The sequence below is a fragment of the Pseudophryne corroboree genome, chromosome 1 (assembly GCF_028390025.1).
Source record: "Pseudophryne corroboree isolate aPseCor3 chromosome 1, aPseCor3.hap2, whole genome shotgun sequence".
Classification (NCBI taxonomy): Eukaryota; Metazoa; Chordata; class Amphibia; order Anura; family Myobatrachidae; genus Pseudophryne; species Pseudophryne corroboree.
Window position 1 is genome coordinate 565665004 of NC_086444.1, and position 19166 is coordinate 565684169.

Genomic DNA, 19166 nt, shown 5'->3' on the forward strand with positions numbered 1-19166 from the left:
TACCAGCCACACCAATCACACCGTACAACCTGTGATCTGAACCCAGTTAACAGTATGATAACAACGAAGGAGCCTCTGAAAAGATGGCTCACAACAAGAATAACCCGATTTTTGTAACAATAACTATGTACAAGTATTGCAGACAATCCGCACTTGGGATGGGCGCCCAGCATCCACTACGGACTACGAGAAATAGAATTATCGGTAAGTAAATTCTTATTTTCTCTAACGTCCTAAGTGGATGCTGGGGACTCCGTCAGGACCATGGGGATTATACCAAAGCTCCCAAACGGGCGGGAGAGTGCGGATGACTCTGCAGCACCGAATGAGAGAACTTCAGGTCCTCCTCAGTCAGGGTGTGCCCCTGACCAAGTAGCAGCTCGGCAAAGTTGTAAAGCCGAGACCCCTCGGGCAGCCGCCCAAGATGAGCCCACTTCCTTGTGGAATGGGCTTTTACTGATTTTGGCTGTGGCAAGCCTGCCACAGAATGTGCAAGCTGAATTGTACTACAAATCCAGCGAGCAATCGTCTGCCTAGAAGCAGGAACACCCATCTTGTTGGGTGCATACAGGCTAAACAGCGAGTCAGATTTTCTGACTCCAGTCGTCCTGGAAACATATATTTTCAGGGCCCTGACAACGTCAAGTAACTTGGAGTCCTCCAAGTCCCTAGTAGCCGCAGGTACCACAATAGGTTGGTTCATGTGAAAAACAGAAAACACCTTAAGGAGAAATTGAGGACGAGTCCTCAATTCTGCCCTGTCAGAATGAAAAATTAAGTAAGGGCTTTTATATGATAAAGCCGCCCATTCTGACACACGCCTGGCTGAAGCCAGGGCTAATAGAATCTTCACCTTCCATGTGAAATATTTTAATTCCACAGTGGTGAGTGGATCAAACCAATGTGACTTTAGGAAAACTCAAAACAACATTGAGATCCCAAGGTGCCACTGGGGGCACAAAAGGAGGCTGTATATGCAGTACCCCTTTTACAAACGTCTGAACTTCAGGCACTGAAGCCAGTTCTCTCTGGAAGAAATTCGACAGGGTCGAAATTTGAACCTTAATGGACCCTAATTTTAGGCCCATAGACAGTCCTGTTTTCAGGAAATGTAGGAAACGACCCAGTTGGAATTCCTCTGTAGGGACCTTCTTGGCCTCACACCACGCAACATATTTTCGCCAAATGCGGTGAAAATGTTTTGCGGTTACATCCTTCCCGGCTTCGACCAGGGTAGGGATGACTTCATCTGGAATGCCCTTTCAGGATCCGGCGTTCAACTGCCATGCCGTCAAACGCAGCCGCGGTAAGTCTTGGAACAGACAAGGCCCCTGCTGGAGCAGGTCCTTTCTTAAAGGTAGAGGCCACGGTTCTTCCGTGAGCATCTCTAGAAGTTCCGGGTACCAAGTCCTTCTTGACCCATCCGGAACCACGAGTATCGTTCTTACTCATCTCCTTCTTATGATTCTCAGTACTTTTGGTATGAGATGCATAGGAGGGAAAACATACCCTGACTGGTACACCCACAGTGTTACCAGAGCGTCCACCGCTATTGCCTGAGGGTCCCTTGACCTGGCGCAATATTTGTATAGTTTTTTTGTTCAGGTGGGACGCCATCATGTCCACCTTTGGTTTTTCCCAACGGTTTACAATCATGTGGAAGACTTCCCGCTGAAGTCCCCACTCTCCCGGGTGGAGGTTATGCCTGCTGAGGAAGTCTGCTTCCCAGTTTTCCACTCCCGGAATTAACACTGCTGAGAGTGTTATCACATGATTTTTCGCCCAGCGAAGAATCCTTGCAGTTTCTGCCATTTCCCTCCTGCTTCATGTGCCGCCCTGTCTGTTTACGTGGGCGACTGCCGTGATGTTGTCCCACTGGATCAATACCGGCTGACCTTGAAGCAGAGGTCTTGCTAAGCTTAGAGCCTTGTAAATTGCCCTTAGCTCCAGTATATTTATGTGGAGAGAAGTCTCCAGACTTGATCACACTCCCTGGAAATTTTTTCCTTGTGTGACTGCTCCCCAGCCACTCAGGCTGGCATCCGTGGTCACCAGGACCCAGTCCTGAATGTCGAATCTGCGGCCCTTTCATAGATGAGCACTCTGCAGCCACCGCAGAAGAAAAACACCCTTGTCCTTGGAGACAGGGTTATCCGCTGATGCATCTGAAGATGCGATCCGGACCATTTTCCCAGCAGATTCCACTGAAAGGTTCTTGCGTGAAATCTACCGAACGGGATCGCTTTGTAAGAAACCACCATTTTTCACAGGAGCATTGTGCAATGATGCACTACTTTTCCTGGTTTTAGGAGGTTCCTGACTAGCTCGGATAACTCCCTGGCCTTCTTCTCCGGGAGAAAACATCCTTTTCTGGACTGTGTCCAGAATCATTCCTAGGAACATTAGACGTGTCGTCGGAAAAAGCTGCGATTTTGGAATATTTAGAATCCACTCGTGCCGTCGTAGAACTACTTGAGATAGTGCTACTCCGACCGCCAACTGTTCTCTGGACCTTGCCCTTATCAGGAAAGCGTCCATATTTCTTTTAGGAAGAATCATCATTTCGGCCATTACCATGGTAAAGATCCGGGGTGCCGTGGACAATCCAAACTGCAGCTTCTGAACTGATAGTGACAGTTCTGTACCACGAACCTGAGATACCCTTGGTGAGAAGGGCAAAATTTGGACATGTAGGTAAGCGTCCCTGATATCCAGTGACACCATATCGTCCTGGTTCGCTATCACTGCTCTGAGTGACTCCATCTTGATTTGAACCCTTGTATGTAATTGTTCAAATCTTTTAGATCTCACCGAGCCGTTTGGCTTCAGTACCACAATATAGTGTGGAATAATACCCCTTCCCTTGTTGTAGGAGGGGTACTTTGATTATCACCTGCTGGGAATACAGCCTGTGAATTTTTTCCCAATACTGCCTCCCTGTCGGAGGGAGACGTTGGTAAAGCAGACTTCAGGAACTTGTGAGGGAAAGACGTCTCGAATTTCCAATGTACACCTGGGATACTACGTGTAGGATCCAGGAGTCCACTTGCGAGTGAGCCCACTGCGTGCTGAAACTCTTGAGATGACCCCCCACCACACCCGAGTCCGCTTGTATGGCCCCAGCGTCATGCTGCGGACTTGGCAGAAGCTGTGGAGGACTTCTGTTCCTGGGAATGGGCTGCCTGCTGCAGTCTTCTTCCCTTTCCTCTAACCCTGGGCAGATATGACTGGCCTTTTGCCCGCCTGCCTTTATGGGTACGAAAGGACTGAGACTGAAAAGACTGTGTCCTTTTCTGCTGAGATGTGACTTGGGGTAACAAAAGTGGATTTTCCAGCTGTTGCCATGGCCACCAGGTCCGATGGACCGCCCCTTTATACGGCAATACTTCCATGTGCCGTCTGGAATCTGCATCACCTGACCACTGTCGTGTCTATAAACATCGTCTGGCAGATATGGACATCACATCTACTCTTGATGCCAGAATGCAAATATCCCTCTGCGCATCTCGCATATATAGAAATGCATCCTTAAAATGCTCTATAGTCAATAAAATATTGTTCCTGTCAAGGGTATCAATATTTTCAGTCAGGAAATCCGACCAAGCCCCCCCAGCGCTGCACATCCAGGCTGAGGCGATTGCTGGTCGTAGTAGAACACCAGTATGTGTGTATATACTTTTTTGGATATTTTTCAGCTTCCTATCAGCTGGCTCTTTGAGGGCGGCCGTATCTGGAGACGGTAACGCCACTTGTTTTTATAAGCGTGTGAGCGCCTTATCCACCCTAAGGTGTGTTTCCCAACTCGCCCTCACTTCTGGCGGGAAAGGGTATACCTCCAATAATTTTCTATCGGAGGAAACCCACGTATCATCACACACTTTAATTTATCTGATTCAGGAAAAACTACAAGTAGATTATTCCCACCCTACATAATACCCTTATTTGTGGTACTTGTAGTATCAGAAATATGTAACACCTCCTTCATTGCCCTTAACATGTAACATGTGGCCCTAAAGGAAAATACGTTTTGTTTCTTCACCGTCGACACTGAAGTCAGTGTCTGTGTCTGTGTCGACCAACTGAGGTAAATGGGCGTTTTTACAAGCCCCTGACGGTGTCTGAGACGCCTGGACAGGTACTAATTTGTTTGCCGGCCGTCTCATGTCGTCAACCGACCTTGCATCGTGTTGACATTATCACGTAATTCCTAAATAAGCCATCCATTCTGGTGTCGACTCCCTAGAGAGTGACATCACCAATACAGGCAATTTGCTCCGCCTCCTCACCAACATCATCCTCCTACATGTCGACACACACGTACCGACACACAGCACACACACAGGGAATGCTCTGATAGAGGACAGGACCCCACTAGCCCTTTGGGGAGACAGCACACACCAAAAACGCTATAATTATACAGGGACAACCCCTTATACAAGTGTTTTCCCTTATAGCATTTTCACATATGTAATCATATCGCCAAATAAGTGCCCCCCCCTCTCTGTTTTAACCCTGTTTCTGTAGTGCAGTGCAGGGGAGAGCCTGGGAGCCTTCCTCACAGCAGAGCTGAGCAGGAAAATGGCGCCGTGTGCTGAGGAGAATAGGCCCCGCCCCCTAAAACGGCGGGCTCTTCTCCCGGAGTTTGTGAGATCTGGCAGGGGTTAAATACATCCATATAGCCTCAAGGGCTATATGTGATGTATTTTAGCCATAAAAAAGGTATAATAAATTGCTGCCCAGGGCGCCCCCCCCAGCGCCCTGCACCCTCAGTGACCGCTGGTATGAAGTGTGCTGACAACAATGGCGCACAGCTGCAGTGCTGTGCGCTACCTTATGAAGACTGAAAGTCTTCTGCCGCCTGTTTCTGGACCTCTGGACCTCTTCAACTTCGGCATCTGCAAGGGGGGTCGGCGGCACGGCTCCGGGACGAACCCCAGGGTGAGACCTGTGTTCCGACTCCCTCTGGAGCTAATGGTGTCCAGTAGCCTAAGAAGCAAATCCATCCTGCACGCAGGTGAGTTTACTTCTCTCCCCTAAGTCCCTCGTAGCAGTGAGCCTGTTGCCAGCAGGACTCACTGAAAATAAAAAACCTAACTTAAACTTTTATTCTAAGCAGCTCAGGAGAGCCACCTAGATTGCACCCTTCTCGGCCGGGCACAAAAATCTAACTGAGGCTTGGAGGAGGGTCATAGGGGGAGGAGCCAGTGCACACCACCTGATCCTAAAGCTTTTATTATTGTGCCGTCTCCTGCGGAGCCGCTAAACCCCATGGTCCTGACGGAGTCCCCAGCATCCACTTAGGACGTTAGAGAAATGATTTGGACCATTTACTTTTCAAACCTGTCTGATCCATTGGACTATCCTATGTAATGGGAAAGCTGAAAATGTTTTTTTAAACAGGAGCACTGAAACGCTGTGGGGTGTTATATATAATTTTTTTTTATATATAACATGACATCCCAAAAAAGCAAGTGATATAATTGAAGGGTGCGTTAGGTTTCTTCACTCATTCAATATGAACAAACTGCTTTTGTAAACCTTGCCCAACAACCTGATAAACTGAAAGTAGTCAGGAAATAATTGTTTTTAATCAACTGCTATAGGGCATACCCTTAAATTCTAGTTTTATATAGAGATACTTAAAGCAAGATAAAATGTATTGAGGGAAAATCCCTGTACTATTGTTAAATAGTTTACACCCTTCTGCTGCCTGACTTAAACTGTTAAAGGTCCAAGTTTTATATAATCAAGTGACCATTCTGATGGAGACTTATTGGTTCTAGATGATTGCATACTTTTTATTTTTTTACCCCCCAGAGCATTACAAAAAGTTGAAATGAACAGTTGCAAGTGGGATTCTAAGATAAAGGAGGTAAGAAACTGTAGATAGAATATTTTTCCTCTGAACTTTTTTGTTCACTTTTCTTATGACATGTCATTTCTGCTAATATTGTGCAATTTTGGCCACCTTATCTTTTCAATCTTTAAGATCCGTTCTATGTGGGACACTGTTATGCGTACCATGCAAGCTGTTGATCAGGAAGTGGAAGTTGTTGATTCAGTTCTTGGAGTAGATGTGGATCAGTACTGTCTGGATGGGTCTAATGTTGCCCTAAACATACCCAATGTTTTGGTGACCAGGATTGAGCGTGAAATGCACATGGTATGAATTATTGATTAATGTTACTATATCTGTGGATAGAGCATAACCACGACCATTTCTCTTTCATCCACTAGGGGACACTGGAGTCCTATACAGTAGGGGTGTGAAGCTTGCAATCGGAGGTGTGGCACAATCTAAAATTAGCATTGTGTGCACAGCCGGCTCCTCCCCCTTCACATCCCTCCTCCCTCAGTTTGGAAAATTGTGCCAGGAGGAAGAAGCACAAGATGGGAGCTCCTGCTCCATGAAGACAATTTACTTATTTTATTTATATTTTAAATTTTTATTGTTTTATACTGGCCCAATCCCTCCTAACTAAAAGGAGGGTGCAGGCTTTTTCCTAAGGAAAGCTGCCCAATCCCACCTAAATGGATGGAGGGTGCAGGCTTGAGCACAGGAAAAAAGACGATGCCCAATCCCACCTAAATGGAAGGAGGGTGCAGGCTTAACTAACAGAATAAAGGACTCCGTCCACCTAGTAAAAGGAGGACAAGTGTCTGCAGTGTGGAGAGACGAGGATCCCAGCTAAAGGGATATAGATCTCTCAACGGGAGGAGGACTCGGAGGTGTCGTGAGTACTGGTGGTAACAGAAGCCCCAGTTTCTTAACCCCACACCACGCTGCTGCCATCTGACTATTTATTACAACAATAGCAGCGCGGCGTCCCCCGCTCTCCCTCCCTCCACAGCTTTATCCAGTACCTCCAGCCAGCTCTCCCTGCGTCCCCTCCTCAGTGAGCACTGCGTTATAACTTTACACACTGATCTCCCCTGTTAACAAGGGGTAGCAGGCGTGAGCGAACGTAAGAGGCACATGCGTTCATCCCCGTCCCGCCGCCGCCTTACGGAGACACTGTCAGTCTTCCAGCCTCCCGGCCAGCTGCAGCCGTCCCTTCCCGCTCCTACGCTGCACACGCGGCGAGGTAACTCCGCGGTGCAGCATGGGGAGCAGAGCGGGAGAGACAGTGTTGTGTGAGCGGCGGGGTGGAGGGTGACTCATGCAGCAGAGGCGTCTCGCTATGGGACGCGCTGCGAGGACGGGAGGCCACGGCAGACTAGGGGCTCCATGGTTTCCTAATGTGGAGCAGGTAAACAACTAGCGCTGGGACATTACAGGCTCTGGCGGCCACAGGGTACCTTTGTAGATGTACTTGAGGTGTCACAAAATTTTCAAATGCGGCCATTTTTCGGGGCTAAGAGGCGCCAAACGTCACTGTTAGCAAGAACACGCCCCTCTTCGTGGGGACATGAGGTCTGGCCAGTCAGAATAGGGGGTGGGGTCTTATATTAAAATATGAGTGCTCCCTCTACTTATGAGAAATCTGGCCTGTTAAAAATACAGAGGATTTGGCTCCCTCTTCTGGTGAATAGTGGTCGCTGCTGCAAAGCATCCTTCCTGTATATTAATCATAGATCTTTATGCTTTATATTTTCAAGGACTTCTATTTAAAAGATCCTGTGATAGGGATGGACATCGAAAGCAAACCATCATATGATGGCAATGTTCCACCATTGAAACTTTCGATGCAATGGTTACTAACCATCACATCAAAAGTATTCGATGGTGAAAACTATTTATATGACTAGTTCATGCGCGAAAGCCTGCATTTTCGTTTGCAATGTGGGAATTGGGATCGGGGGCAGGGCCAGACTCTGAGCAACATATTACTTTATCACTGGACATTGTGTGTATAATGGCCCTCATTCCGAGTTGTTCGCTCGCAAGCGGATTTTAGCAGATTTGCTCATGCTAAGCCGCCGCCTACTGGGAGTGAATCTTAGCATCTTAAAATTGCGAACGATGTATTCGCAATATTGCGATTACACACCTCGTAGCAGTTTCTGAGTAGCTCCAGACTTGGCATCTGCGATCAGTTCAGTGCTTGTCGTTCCTGGTTTGACGTCACAAACACACCCAGCGTTCGCCCCGACACTCCTCCGTTTCTCCGGCCACTCCTGCGTTTTTTCCGGAAACTGTAGCGTTTTTTCCCACACGCCCATAAAACGGCCTGTTTCCGCCCAGTAACACCCATTTCCTGTCAATCACATTACGATCGCCAGAACGATGAAAAAGCCGTGAGTAAAATTCCTAACTGCATAGCAAATTTACTTGGCGCAGTCGCAGTGCGAACATTGCGCATGCGCATTAAGCGGAAAATCGCTGCGATGCGAAGATTTTTACCGAGCGAACAACTCGGAATGAGGGCCATTATACATATATAATATACACACACAATGCCCAATGATGAAGTAACATTACCCCATCAGTGCCAGAGATGCAATGCCCCCACAGTGCCAGATATACATTGCCCCCACAGTGCCAGATATACATTGCCCCCACAGTGCCAGATATACATTGCCCCCACAGTGCCAGATATACAATGCCCCCACTGTGCCAGATATACAATGCCCCCACTGTGTCAGATATACATTGTCCCACTGTGCGCTCCTTGCCCCCCACCCCTTGCCGCTGGCTCTGTTTCTTCTATGTGAGGGGGGGAGGAGAGCGTAGCATAGCGTCTCTCTTGCCCCTCAATTATCTTTGATGCCCGGTCTCACTCTCCAACGGCGGCAGGGTCAATCTGAAATGATGCGCCGGTTCGTTAGCCAATCAGGAGCCGCGGCTGCCGGTCCATGAGCTCTGATTGGCTAGTAAACAGGTGCCTTATTCAGATTGACCGCGCCGCCGCCGATGGAGAGTGAGACTGGGCATCCAAGAGAATTGAGGGGCAGGAGAGGCACTGCGCTGCGCTCTCCTCCCCTCACACAGAACGAAGCCAGCGGAATGCAGTATTGTGGACGACCCAGCGGTACGGCGTACCGGCTGGGAATTTCTTACAATAATCTGGATGGCAACTTGCTCAGTGCGCGGTTTGCTTTGCTGTCTCACATGGGACCAATTCCGATGATTATGGTGTGGAGTTTGTATGTTCTTTCCATGGTTTTTGTGTTTTCTCTTGGTTTTTCCCACAGTCCAAAACATACTCAAGCAAGGACTTTGTCCATAGCCCTCCTAAATTATTCTCCCTGATCAGTGGTGGTGTATAGCTGGAGTGATATAAAGATCAGTGAGGTCACTCTGTCTCCTATGAATCCTCCTGAGCTCCGTGTGTCTGTGGCTTCTGCTGCTGCAGGGTAAGTAAGGTCTGGGATCTGATTGGCTCTTTGAGTCAGTGAGAGCCAATCAGAGCTTGCAGTGGGCCCTGTTGCCTAGCAGCAGTCTAGAGAGGGAAGGGGGTGAGGGGACTGGCTGAGCAGGCTCATGTCTGAAACAGACAGCCTCCAACAGACTTAGGAAGTTTCCCTGATAGACACAGCAGCAAGGGGAGGCATAGCTATTTGGAATTAGAAAAAAACAAGCCACCATCGGAAGACCATCGAATGACTATCATTCGATGGTGAAAAACATCGGGAGGGCACCATTAAATGCTACAAACACTACCATCGAAACGAAAACATCGATGGTTCTGAAACATCGACCATCGATGTCCATCCCTATCCTGTGAAAATAAAGGGATGCAACTGAACATCAACCCCGCTCATAAAAGCTGATTCACAGTTGGAAGTGCAAGGGTTGTAAGACGGCTGTTATATGGAAGATAATAATAATTTAATTCTGAAGAGACAGTCGGCCAGGTAAAGGCTATCGTTTGCATCATCCCTACGGTCTTTCTTTACCTAATTAAAAGGGTGAAAGTACCGCTGAATATTCTATATGTGTGTGTCTGCTGTTTCAGTCAAAAGCACCAGCCAAGCACGCTAAACCAGATTGCGGTTGCAGAAAGCGTGAAGGAAGGGAACACGCTTAACTTTGCAAATAGAATAAAACTAAGATTGGTGGAGGAATTTCTCATCAGGTTAACGCCACCCACACATACAGAAACGAATGTGCGCAAGGCAGTTAAGAGTCCTCTTCCTATTATACCGGAAGGAGGAAGAGGGTCTTATCATTGATGCAGAGGAAGGTGAGTTCATTGAATCTAACCTAAGCGCCGATTTTCCAGAAAAGGACACGGCAATCTCAGGTCTTGAGTCTTTATTTGTAGCGGAAATGGAAGAAGAATTCGAATTGTTCGAATCCCAAAAGCCGTGTTCATTAGTGGTTGCCATTCCTAAATCCCTCCAATCTCAAATGGAAGAGGCTTGGGAATCCCCTGACAAACATTTTCAATTTCCGAAAAAAAAAAAAAAAAAAAGAATAAGGGGTCTCAAGTCACTTATCCCCTGCCTATGGGTGTAATGGTTAAGTGGGAGAACCCACCAGTAGAGGATGCTTCCCTAGGAAGGTTGTCGAAGACCATCTTACCAATACTTAATGTGACAATTTTGCAAGGCAAAGTTTTGGTAGCAGCAGGTGCAACACAGAAACCTGCGATCATCTGAACTTGGGTCTACAGGGCCATGGGAGCATGGTCTGGACGTATTGTACAGGCTATTTAGGAAAAATAGCTTAGGAAAGATTACCCAACGGGCGGAACACAGTCATGAATCTGTTTCATACTTGTGGCAAGCCTCAAAGGATATTAGCAGGATAGCATCGCACATCTCCGCATCTGCCATATCGGTTAAACGGATTTTATGGTTCAGAGAATGGCAGGGAGACTGACACCATGAAGGCGGTAGAATCCACCCCCTTTGGGGGTGAAATGCTTTTCTGTCTACAGTTGGACAAGTGGATTTTGCAGGCTACTGCAGGAAAGTCCACCTTTATGCCTACGCCTTATACAAGAACCACTCCACAGGTTCGGAGAGGTTATTTGGGACCAGTTTTTCATTTCATTAATTTAGATCGCTGTCCTTTTTGAGCCCGGGTAAGAGGTTTCGGTACACAAGTACGTGGGGGCAGAGGAGAGGCCGCTCACAGGCAGCAACCAGAAAGCAGGATAACCTGCTGACAAAACCGTGGCATGACAGCCTAACAGCTCACCTGGGGTCCCCGTTGGTGGGCTCACGTCTGGAAGGTTTTAGGGACATCTTGGCCACAACCTCACCAGACCTTTACATAAACAACATAATCTCCCCAAAAAAATAAATGGATTTTCACAAAGACCTCAGTCAGTTTGTTTACAACGGGATTGCCCCACTGCCCTCAGAAAGCATACAGGATGCATGTCTGCATATCCAAATCTGAGCTCCTCACCAGGCTGTGTAGGGTTCGCACTGGTGATGGATCGCTGCCAATTCTGGGCCTTGCCATTAGGTCTATCATCAAAACAAATCTTTACGAAGCCCATGGCAATCATGGTTGCAGGATTGAGTTTGAGTGTCACGATTGTACAGTCTCTAGACGATCTCCGGATCAAGGCATGGGAACAGTTGATCAAGGATGTTCAGACTTCTCATCTATTTCTCATGCAACATGGGTGGATTGTAAATTTCCAGAAACCAATCCTCATGCCAACTCAACAGATTCAATTCCTCAGTCTCCTCTTGGACACGGTACACTTGGGAGTGTTCCTACCAGAGTGCAAGGTCCTGGGCCTGCAGAGCTTAGTGGCTCAGGAATTGCGGACACACACACGGTTTCGCTACACCTCTGTGTGCATCTTCTCGGAACAATGGTGGCATCGTTCGAGGCTCTCCAATACGGCAGACTTCATTTTCAACAATTCCGGATAAACCTCATTGCTTAGGGAGCAAGTTCGCACTGGTTTCTATATCGAAGAATCCTGTTTCCACCGCGCATACGAACCTCCTTAATTTGGTGGTTGTCACATAGGAATCTCGCAGCTGGCTAGAGATTCGGCATTTGGGATTAGAGGATCCTGACAACAGACGACCGTTTCAGAAGTTTGGGTGTCGTCTTAGAGGAACATCAGTTTCAGGGCAGATGGACGTTACTGGAGAGCAGCCTGCCCATGTACATTCTCGAACTGAGAGCGGTGTACTTAGCCGAAGACCTAGTCATGGGTCAACACGTCGGGATACGGTCGGACAATGGCATGACGACGGCTTGCTTAAACCGTCAAGGAGGAACAATGAGCAAGAAGGCGCCAAGGGCTGACACAAGGTTCTTGTTGGCAGAAAGGCGACGCATCATCCTCTTGGCAGTGTTCATTCCAGGGGATGAATACTGGGAAAGCAGATTCTCTCATGTCGCCAGGACATGCATCCGGGAGAGTGGTGCCTACACGGATGTTCGACATGGTGGTATGGAGATGGGGTCTACGTCAAGTGGACCTAATGACGTCTTGACAAAACCATCAGCTGCCCAGATTTGTGTCCAGGACAAGGGATCCAGCAGCAGACTGAGTGGACGCATTAACGCTTCCTTGGTGTTGCAGGAGGGTTTACATTTTTCCTCCTTTCCCACTCATACCCAGGTTTCCGAAAGGGTGGAAAAGAGAACGAATGTGGGCGATCCTGATCGCACCAGACTGGTCCCGCAGTTGTACTCAGAACTGCCAGGATTACTAGGGGAAGATCCTTGGCGGTGGCCTCTGAGGGAGGACCTGTTATATCGGGGACCGTTTCAACACCCAGTCCTGCACAGGTCGAGTTTAACGGCGTGGCTCTTGAAACCCGGATCTTAAGAGACAGAGATACCAAGAACGGCCATTTCTACGATGTTTGTTGCTAAATAGCTGGTCACAATCATGTACTACTACATAGATTGGAAGAGATATATGGCCTGGTGTCAAGTACGTGGGTGGAATTCGACGAATTTCCACTTATCCAGACTTCTATTTTCCTTCAGGCCGGTCTAGAGGTAGAACTGATACTGGGCGTTCTGAAGGTTCAAATTTCAGCTCTCTCCATCCTATATTCTACGGCGGTTGGCATCCTTGCCAGAGGTCAAACCTTTTTACTTGGGGGTTCTGAGCATACGTTCCCCTTTTCGTCCTCCCGCTGAGCTGGGGGACTTAATTTTGGAGTTGGAGTTTTTGAGAACTCCAACTTTTGAGCCGTTTGCAAGAAAGACCAGAAATATCTCTCTTGGGAGATCACATTATTGCTTGCCTTGGTTTCGGCCAGGCAGGTTCAGGAGTTGGGAGCCTTATAGGGTAGACGTCCCTTTTTCATTTTTCATGCGGATAGGACGGGATTCCGTGCAGGAAAAGATTTCCTTCCTAAGTTTGTTTCGGGGCTTCACGTAAACCAGCCATGCATGGTCCGCTCTTCCTAGGGTCTTGCAGATGGGGACGTGTCTTTGCATGTTGTCCGAGTTTTTAGGGATATACGTGTAGGTTACATCGACTTTTCCGAAGGTCGGACCATTTGATTTGTTTTGTTTTTAGATGGGCCACGGAAGTTTTGGCCTGCACCTATGCAGTCTTTGTCTAGACGGATTTGACTTGCCATTCGGCAAGCTTATATTTCCTGTAACACAGGTTTCGGTTCAGGCGGGTGCTCCTACCACCCGATCAGTGGGGCCTCATGGGCGGATGCCAGAGGTGCTTCCACTACTCAACTTTGCAGAGTGGCAACGTGGTCTTTAGCGCCCACGTTCACGAATTATTGCAGGTTTGATAACTTTGCGTCCGGAGAATCTAAGTTCGGACGTTTAGTTTTGCAGGCCACCGACGGCACTCCCTCCCTTGGGGATAACTTTGGGACGTCCCCTACTGTATAGGACTCCAGTGTCCCCTAGTGGATGAAAGAGAAAAGAGGATTTTGGTACTTACCGATAAATCCATTTCTCTGAATCCTCTAGGGGACACTGGACGCCCGCCTCGGTGCTGTCAGCCTGCTGTGTTCGAAGTTCTTGTTTAAACAACCGAAAAACGAACGCTGTTTGTACGAACTAACAGTTTCTTGGATACTGTTTGACATGTTGTACGGTTCGGTTCCTCGCCAGGTGCTATAGTATGTCCTATTCTCTCAGTCAAATTTTCCAAACTGAGGGAGGAGGGATGTGAAGGGGGAGGAGCTGGCTGTGCACACAATGCTAATTTTAGATTGTGCCACACCTCCGGTTGCAAGCTTCACACCCCTACTGTATAGGACTCCAGTGTCCCCTAGAGGATTCAGAGAAATGGATTTATCGGTAAGGTGCCAAAATCCTTTTTATTTATTTATTTTTCACCGCAAAACTGCTCAAATGGTATACAATATTTTTTTTTTTTTTTTTAAATATTACTCTGGGTAAAAAAAAAAAAAAAATATATATTCTCTTATTTAAAACTTTCTAGTGGGTATTTTGCACCCCACTGTGTCCATAGGCCCCCATTTTAAAAGCTGCAACAATTTTTTTACAAAAGCAATGCATTTCTAAACACACCAGCCTGTGAGAGAAAAAAGCACCTTTTTGCACCCACCCTCACCCACATGCAGAACGAAGTGTGTTAGTGGGGACTGATCAGTTTCCCCTGCTACAGCAGATCTCAGCACAAGCAGAGATCAGCTAAAATGTGCCGTGAGAAACGAAGTTTCCCTCCCTGCACTACTGTGCTTCCGCAGAGCATGTGGCTGCTTGGCGTTCTGTGGTGCGATTACAGAAGTGATATTGGTGGTCAGAGACCACAGCATTACTCTGGGAGAGCCAGAGGAGATCAGTTGTGCAGAACGGATCTCCATCTACAGGGCAGTACAGAGTGTTGCATGTGATACAACCTGGCCAGGTAACAACATACACCTGGTTCCATTTGCATCACATGCAATAGTGCCAGTCAAGCGGTTGGATTGCTGATCGTGACTTTTCTTTCCTTGAAACTCCCGCTCCCAGTGGTGTCTTGATTCAGTGGCTTGAGGTCGGTCTGGTCAATATGGAAAAAGATCAAAGGCTGGCACTCGGGGTATTGCATGAATAAACTTGGGGTGGGGGGGGGGGTGTTATCAATTTTTTTTTAATTTTTTTTTACAGATATTTCCATTTATCCTGTTTCTCATTTAAACCCCCCCACGGACCTATGTATTTTCACTGCACTTTTTCGCAGAAAACTTGGTCTTTATCAGGGATTTGGTTTCGCCTGGTTGAGGCAAAACCAAACCCCCGGATAAGTGTCACAGGTGGAGGTGTGCGTAGGAGCTGTGCGTACCCAAGCTCTCTTTAATGGAATAGATGCGGGCAGGCTGTTTTTAGCAGGGTTCGTTTTGCCCTTTAAAATCATGCAGGGTGCAGGGCCCTGCTAAAACAGCCCATCATAAATGCTATGGCACTGTTAAAAGATAAACAAAGCGAAGAAAATGTTGCTTGTGAGCTTCAACACACTAATGGCTGTACAAGAAGCTTGGATGTGACCAACTTGTTTTTGGAAAACTTGATCATGTCTTTAAGAGCCCTAAAACACATGTGCATGGGAGACTATTTTCTTTAATTGCCTCCACAAATTGACCTTTCTGTTAATACAGTTGCAGATGGAGAATGTGTATGAAGCTGGAAAAGTAAATCTTGTAACCGTAATACAGTTGCTTAATGAAGCCTTAAAAATAGTGAAGCTCGAACACTGTCACAGTGGTGGTGAAGAGATTCATGTCGATCTTCAATATCTTGCAACAAAGCTGAAGTTTGAAACGGAAGTTCTTGCTAGGTTAAAACACATGAGGTGAGAGCATTCCCCCCCCCCCACCACCCTTTTCCTGTTCAGAGTGTAGTTTGTATTCTTTTCAGATAACTTTTGTGGTGTTTATACTATATAATGATGGGAGATTGATACACAGATGGAGAGAGAACCTGCTCTTTTTGTCACAAAATCTCCCTAAAATAATATTGCCTTTTGATGACCGTAATGAGTTGAGAGAAATCGTTACGGACAGATACGGGGCAGACATCTATTTAATTTTTTTTTATTTTATTTTTTATATTTGGAGTCTCTTTTTTGCTATTTAACTTGCAATGTTTTACTGTTTCAGACATAAAATAAAAAGGGAAGATCTTGTAAATATTAACAAATCCATTGCTGATGCAGAGAGGGACTGGGAGAAAAAATGGAAGCGGATTCTAGGAAAGTCGCCTTTTGTAATCTTCAAAGGATTGAACCCTGTAAGTAAAGAGGTTGCGGGTCTTCTACTTGTTTAAATGTTAAGTTCATAATTTGTGGCAAAAACCTTTCATTGCTTTCAAAGGAACGCCAGTTCCAATAACTAACTTTGATGCTGAGCGTAAATCAAATACATTTTGTATATGTTCATTGGACATTACATTGTTTAAGTCCTTCTTAAAATTCGTTTTAATAGCAATTCTATGCACTAAACATGTGTTTTGTTTACATTAACCTCCAATAGTGGCTTTAGTTAATTGCACAAACCTTGTCACAACGACTACTTTAACTGCAGATCCATGTAATAGTATTCTGCTGTCGGGGGTGTTTGGTGTCCTTTTGAGCTGCAGCAAAGAAGTGTACCGTTGCATCCTCATGCTAATGTAGCAATTATTGTTTGTCAGGTCCTAGAACTGCAGCCACCTCTTGATCCTTTTTCATTTGACCCTGCAGCAGAAGAAGAATTAAGCAGCAGTGTATTTAACCAATACCCAGTGACCCTTCCAGGTGAGAAACTTTTAATGTCCTCTTTCTAGAGAAATATAGATGTGTTGGGAATTTTTAACGTATACAAAGCAACAATATCTGGTCTCTAATCCTGGTTCATGAAAGAAGAAAAACTTTAACTTTTAAGTTGGACAAAAGAACATATAAAACAGCTGCTAGATGACCTATTTTCTGTTTCTACAATTATATACCCTGTTACAAATTCAGACATTTGCAGTAAATTAAGGCTATTCTTTGGATTATTCCAGTAATGGGTTTTAAATCTGCCCAAGTTATTGTAAAATATCTTAGTTGTTGATCTGTATCCAGTTGGTTGCAGTGTTCTTTAGTTTAATCAAATGTTTCTATTTTAAAACTGCAACCCCAGGAGTTAAATGTCAGGACCATCCATACTGAAGAAAAAGCCATCCTAGAAGTAATGTCATTTCATACAATATGTATTGGTTTACTTTAAACATTGCTACTAAGTATGTTAATACAAACACTTGTGCTACTGAACTTCAGTCCGCGTAACTGGTAGCTATCCCTTTCCTTACTTGAAGCGCCTGTATTTCTCTTTCATCCATTAGGGGACACTGGAGTCCTGTATAGTAGGGGTGTGAAGCCTTGAACCGGAGGTGTGGCACAATCTAAAATTAGCATTGTCTGCACAGCCGGCTCCTCTCCCTTCACATCCCTCCTCCCTCAGTTTGAAAAATTGTGCTGGAGGGACAGCATGTGGAGCACTGAGCTCCTGACTAAAAGATTTAAAACAAGTGTGCTGCGTCCACCTAATAAAAGGGAGACAAGGCCTCTTTATATTGGAGAGACAAAGATCCCTATTGAAGGGACCTGCATCTCTCCACAGGAGATCCACCAACAGCTAATAGTGAGTACTGGTTGAAAGAGAGAAGTAGCTTAGGCTAGGTCCTTTCATGTAGATATGTTTTTTTTTAGTTTCTATTTGTCTCAGTTTCTTGCTTTATTGTAGCTTTAATCCCCTCTTCACAAGCCTATCCAGCGCCCGGGAGCAAAGTGCGGTGCGAGACTCAGCTTGTCTTTCCTGTGTGCAGGGAAAGACAGCAGAGCGGCGCCCTGCAGAGTAGAAGAAGCGGTGCACAGGCGCCGCTACGGGACCTTCTAACAGCTGTCCCGGCGCGCGCCAGCCAGCGGGAGGGGGAGAGACATACAACGCTGCGCGGCTGAGGAGGTTCTCGGCAGCGCGCGGCGATATAGCCAGAAGCAAGAGTAAGCATTATTTTCATCTCAGTAAAGGCTCCTTGGTTAGACTGAAGCCGGGCATAAAAAGATATGACCTGGAACTTGATAGTGGGGGCCATGTTTAATATTATTTATGGCGCCCGTCTGAGGGAATGGATGTATCCTCCCCCCTCCAGGGAAGAACATAGGGGAAGGTCTTCAGAATAGCTCCCCCTGCTGCTCAGACTGAATGTGACTATATTAATATTAGTAGAGGGATTCATTATGCGAACAGCTCCCTCTGCTGGTGTAAATTATATGTGAGGATCTCCTGAAAAGTAATCCTATTTTACTAATTATATTTTCAAGGGAATTCTGTTTCAAAGATCCTGATGAAAATACACGGAAGCAAGCGGATACCAACTCTAACATCGTAGCTGATTTAACAGTTGGGGTGTGTGGGTTGCGAGTCGGCTGGTGTTTTATTTTGTTTTTATTTTATTTTTTGTTTATTAAATTTTTTCATGTAAAAATATTTTGGCCTGATCCCCTTTATGTAAGGTAGGGACAGGTAATTCCAGCCGGATACAATACCTTCGCTTCCGTCATCTCCCAGTCTTTCTCTTCCTAGTTTTAAGGGTGAAAGCGCTGCGTAATACCCTGGTAAGGGGTTTAAAAAACAGCATGTCTAAGGCAACCAAGACCTGTTATGTTTGTACGAAATGTAACAAGAGCACGCGGGTTGGCAGCTCCGGGGTGTGCGACTCCTGCTTAGACAAGGACGCTCCACCTGGGAGCAGTGCTCTGGCTAAGGCATGGGAAGACAACCTTGCTAATAGAATCTCCAAGGAGATGGCAGAATCGCGCAAGCAGCAATCTGAATGGGCTGCGGGATTCTCAAAGACGATGGAGGAATTTCTCAAGTTAACGCCGCCCACACATGCAGAAACGAGTGTGCGCAAGGCTGTTTAAAGAACTCTTCCTATTATACCGGAATCAGAGGAGGAAGAGGGTTTTCTTCTTTATACGGAGGAAGGTGAGTTGATTGAACCTAACCTAGACGCCGATTTTCCAGAGGAGGACACGGCAATCTCAGGTCTGGACTCCTTAATTGATGCGGTAAAGGAGATCTTAAACTTTAAGGTAGAGGAAATACGGGAGCCGGAAGATTTCGATTTGTTCGAATCCCAAAAGCCGCGTTCAGCGTTTCCCATTCCTAAATCCCTCCAATCTCAGATGGAGGAGGCTTGGAAACAACCTGACAAACGCTTTCAATTTCCGAAAAAGGTTTCAGTTAACTTATCCCCTACCTAAGGGTGTAATGGACAAGTGGGAGAATCCGCCGGTAGTGGATGCTTCCCTAGGAAGGTTATCAAAGAAGACAATCTTACCAATTCC

General features: G+C 46.4%; 1 protein-coding gene and 1 non-coding gene across 2 annotated transcripts in view; both read left to right on the forward strand.

The window, feature by feature from the left end:
- The window catches only part of HAUS6 (HAUS augmin like complex subunit 6), a 199397-nt gene that overhangs the window by 68056 nt on the left and 112175 nt on the right, over positions 1-19166 (forward strand). The window contains exons 7-11 of the mRNA XM_063914178.1: positions 5818-5872; positions 5990-6163; positions 15454-15647; positions 15955-16084; positions 16487-16589. Coding sequence (XP_063770248.1) covers positions 5818-5872; positions 5990-6163; positions 15454-15647; positions 15955-16084; positions 16487-16589 — 656 coding nt within the window. The remainder of the gene's footprint in view (positions 1-5817; positions 5873-5989; positions 6164-15453; positions 15648-15954; positions 16085-16486; positions 16590-19166) is intronic.
- On the forward strand, positions 15745-15875 carry LOC134932703 (small Cajal body-specific RNA 8). The gene has a single exon (XR_010179456.1). It is a non-coding gene; the product is annotated as a small Cajal body-specific RNA 8 (non-coding RNA).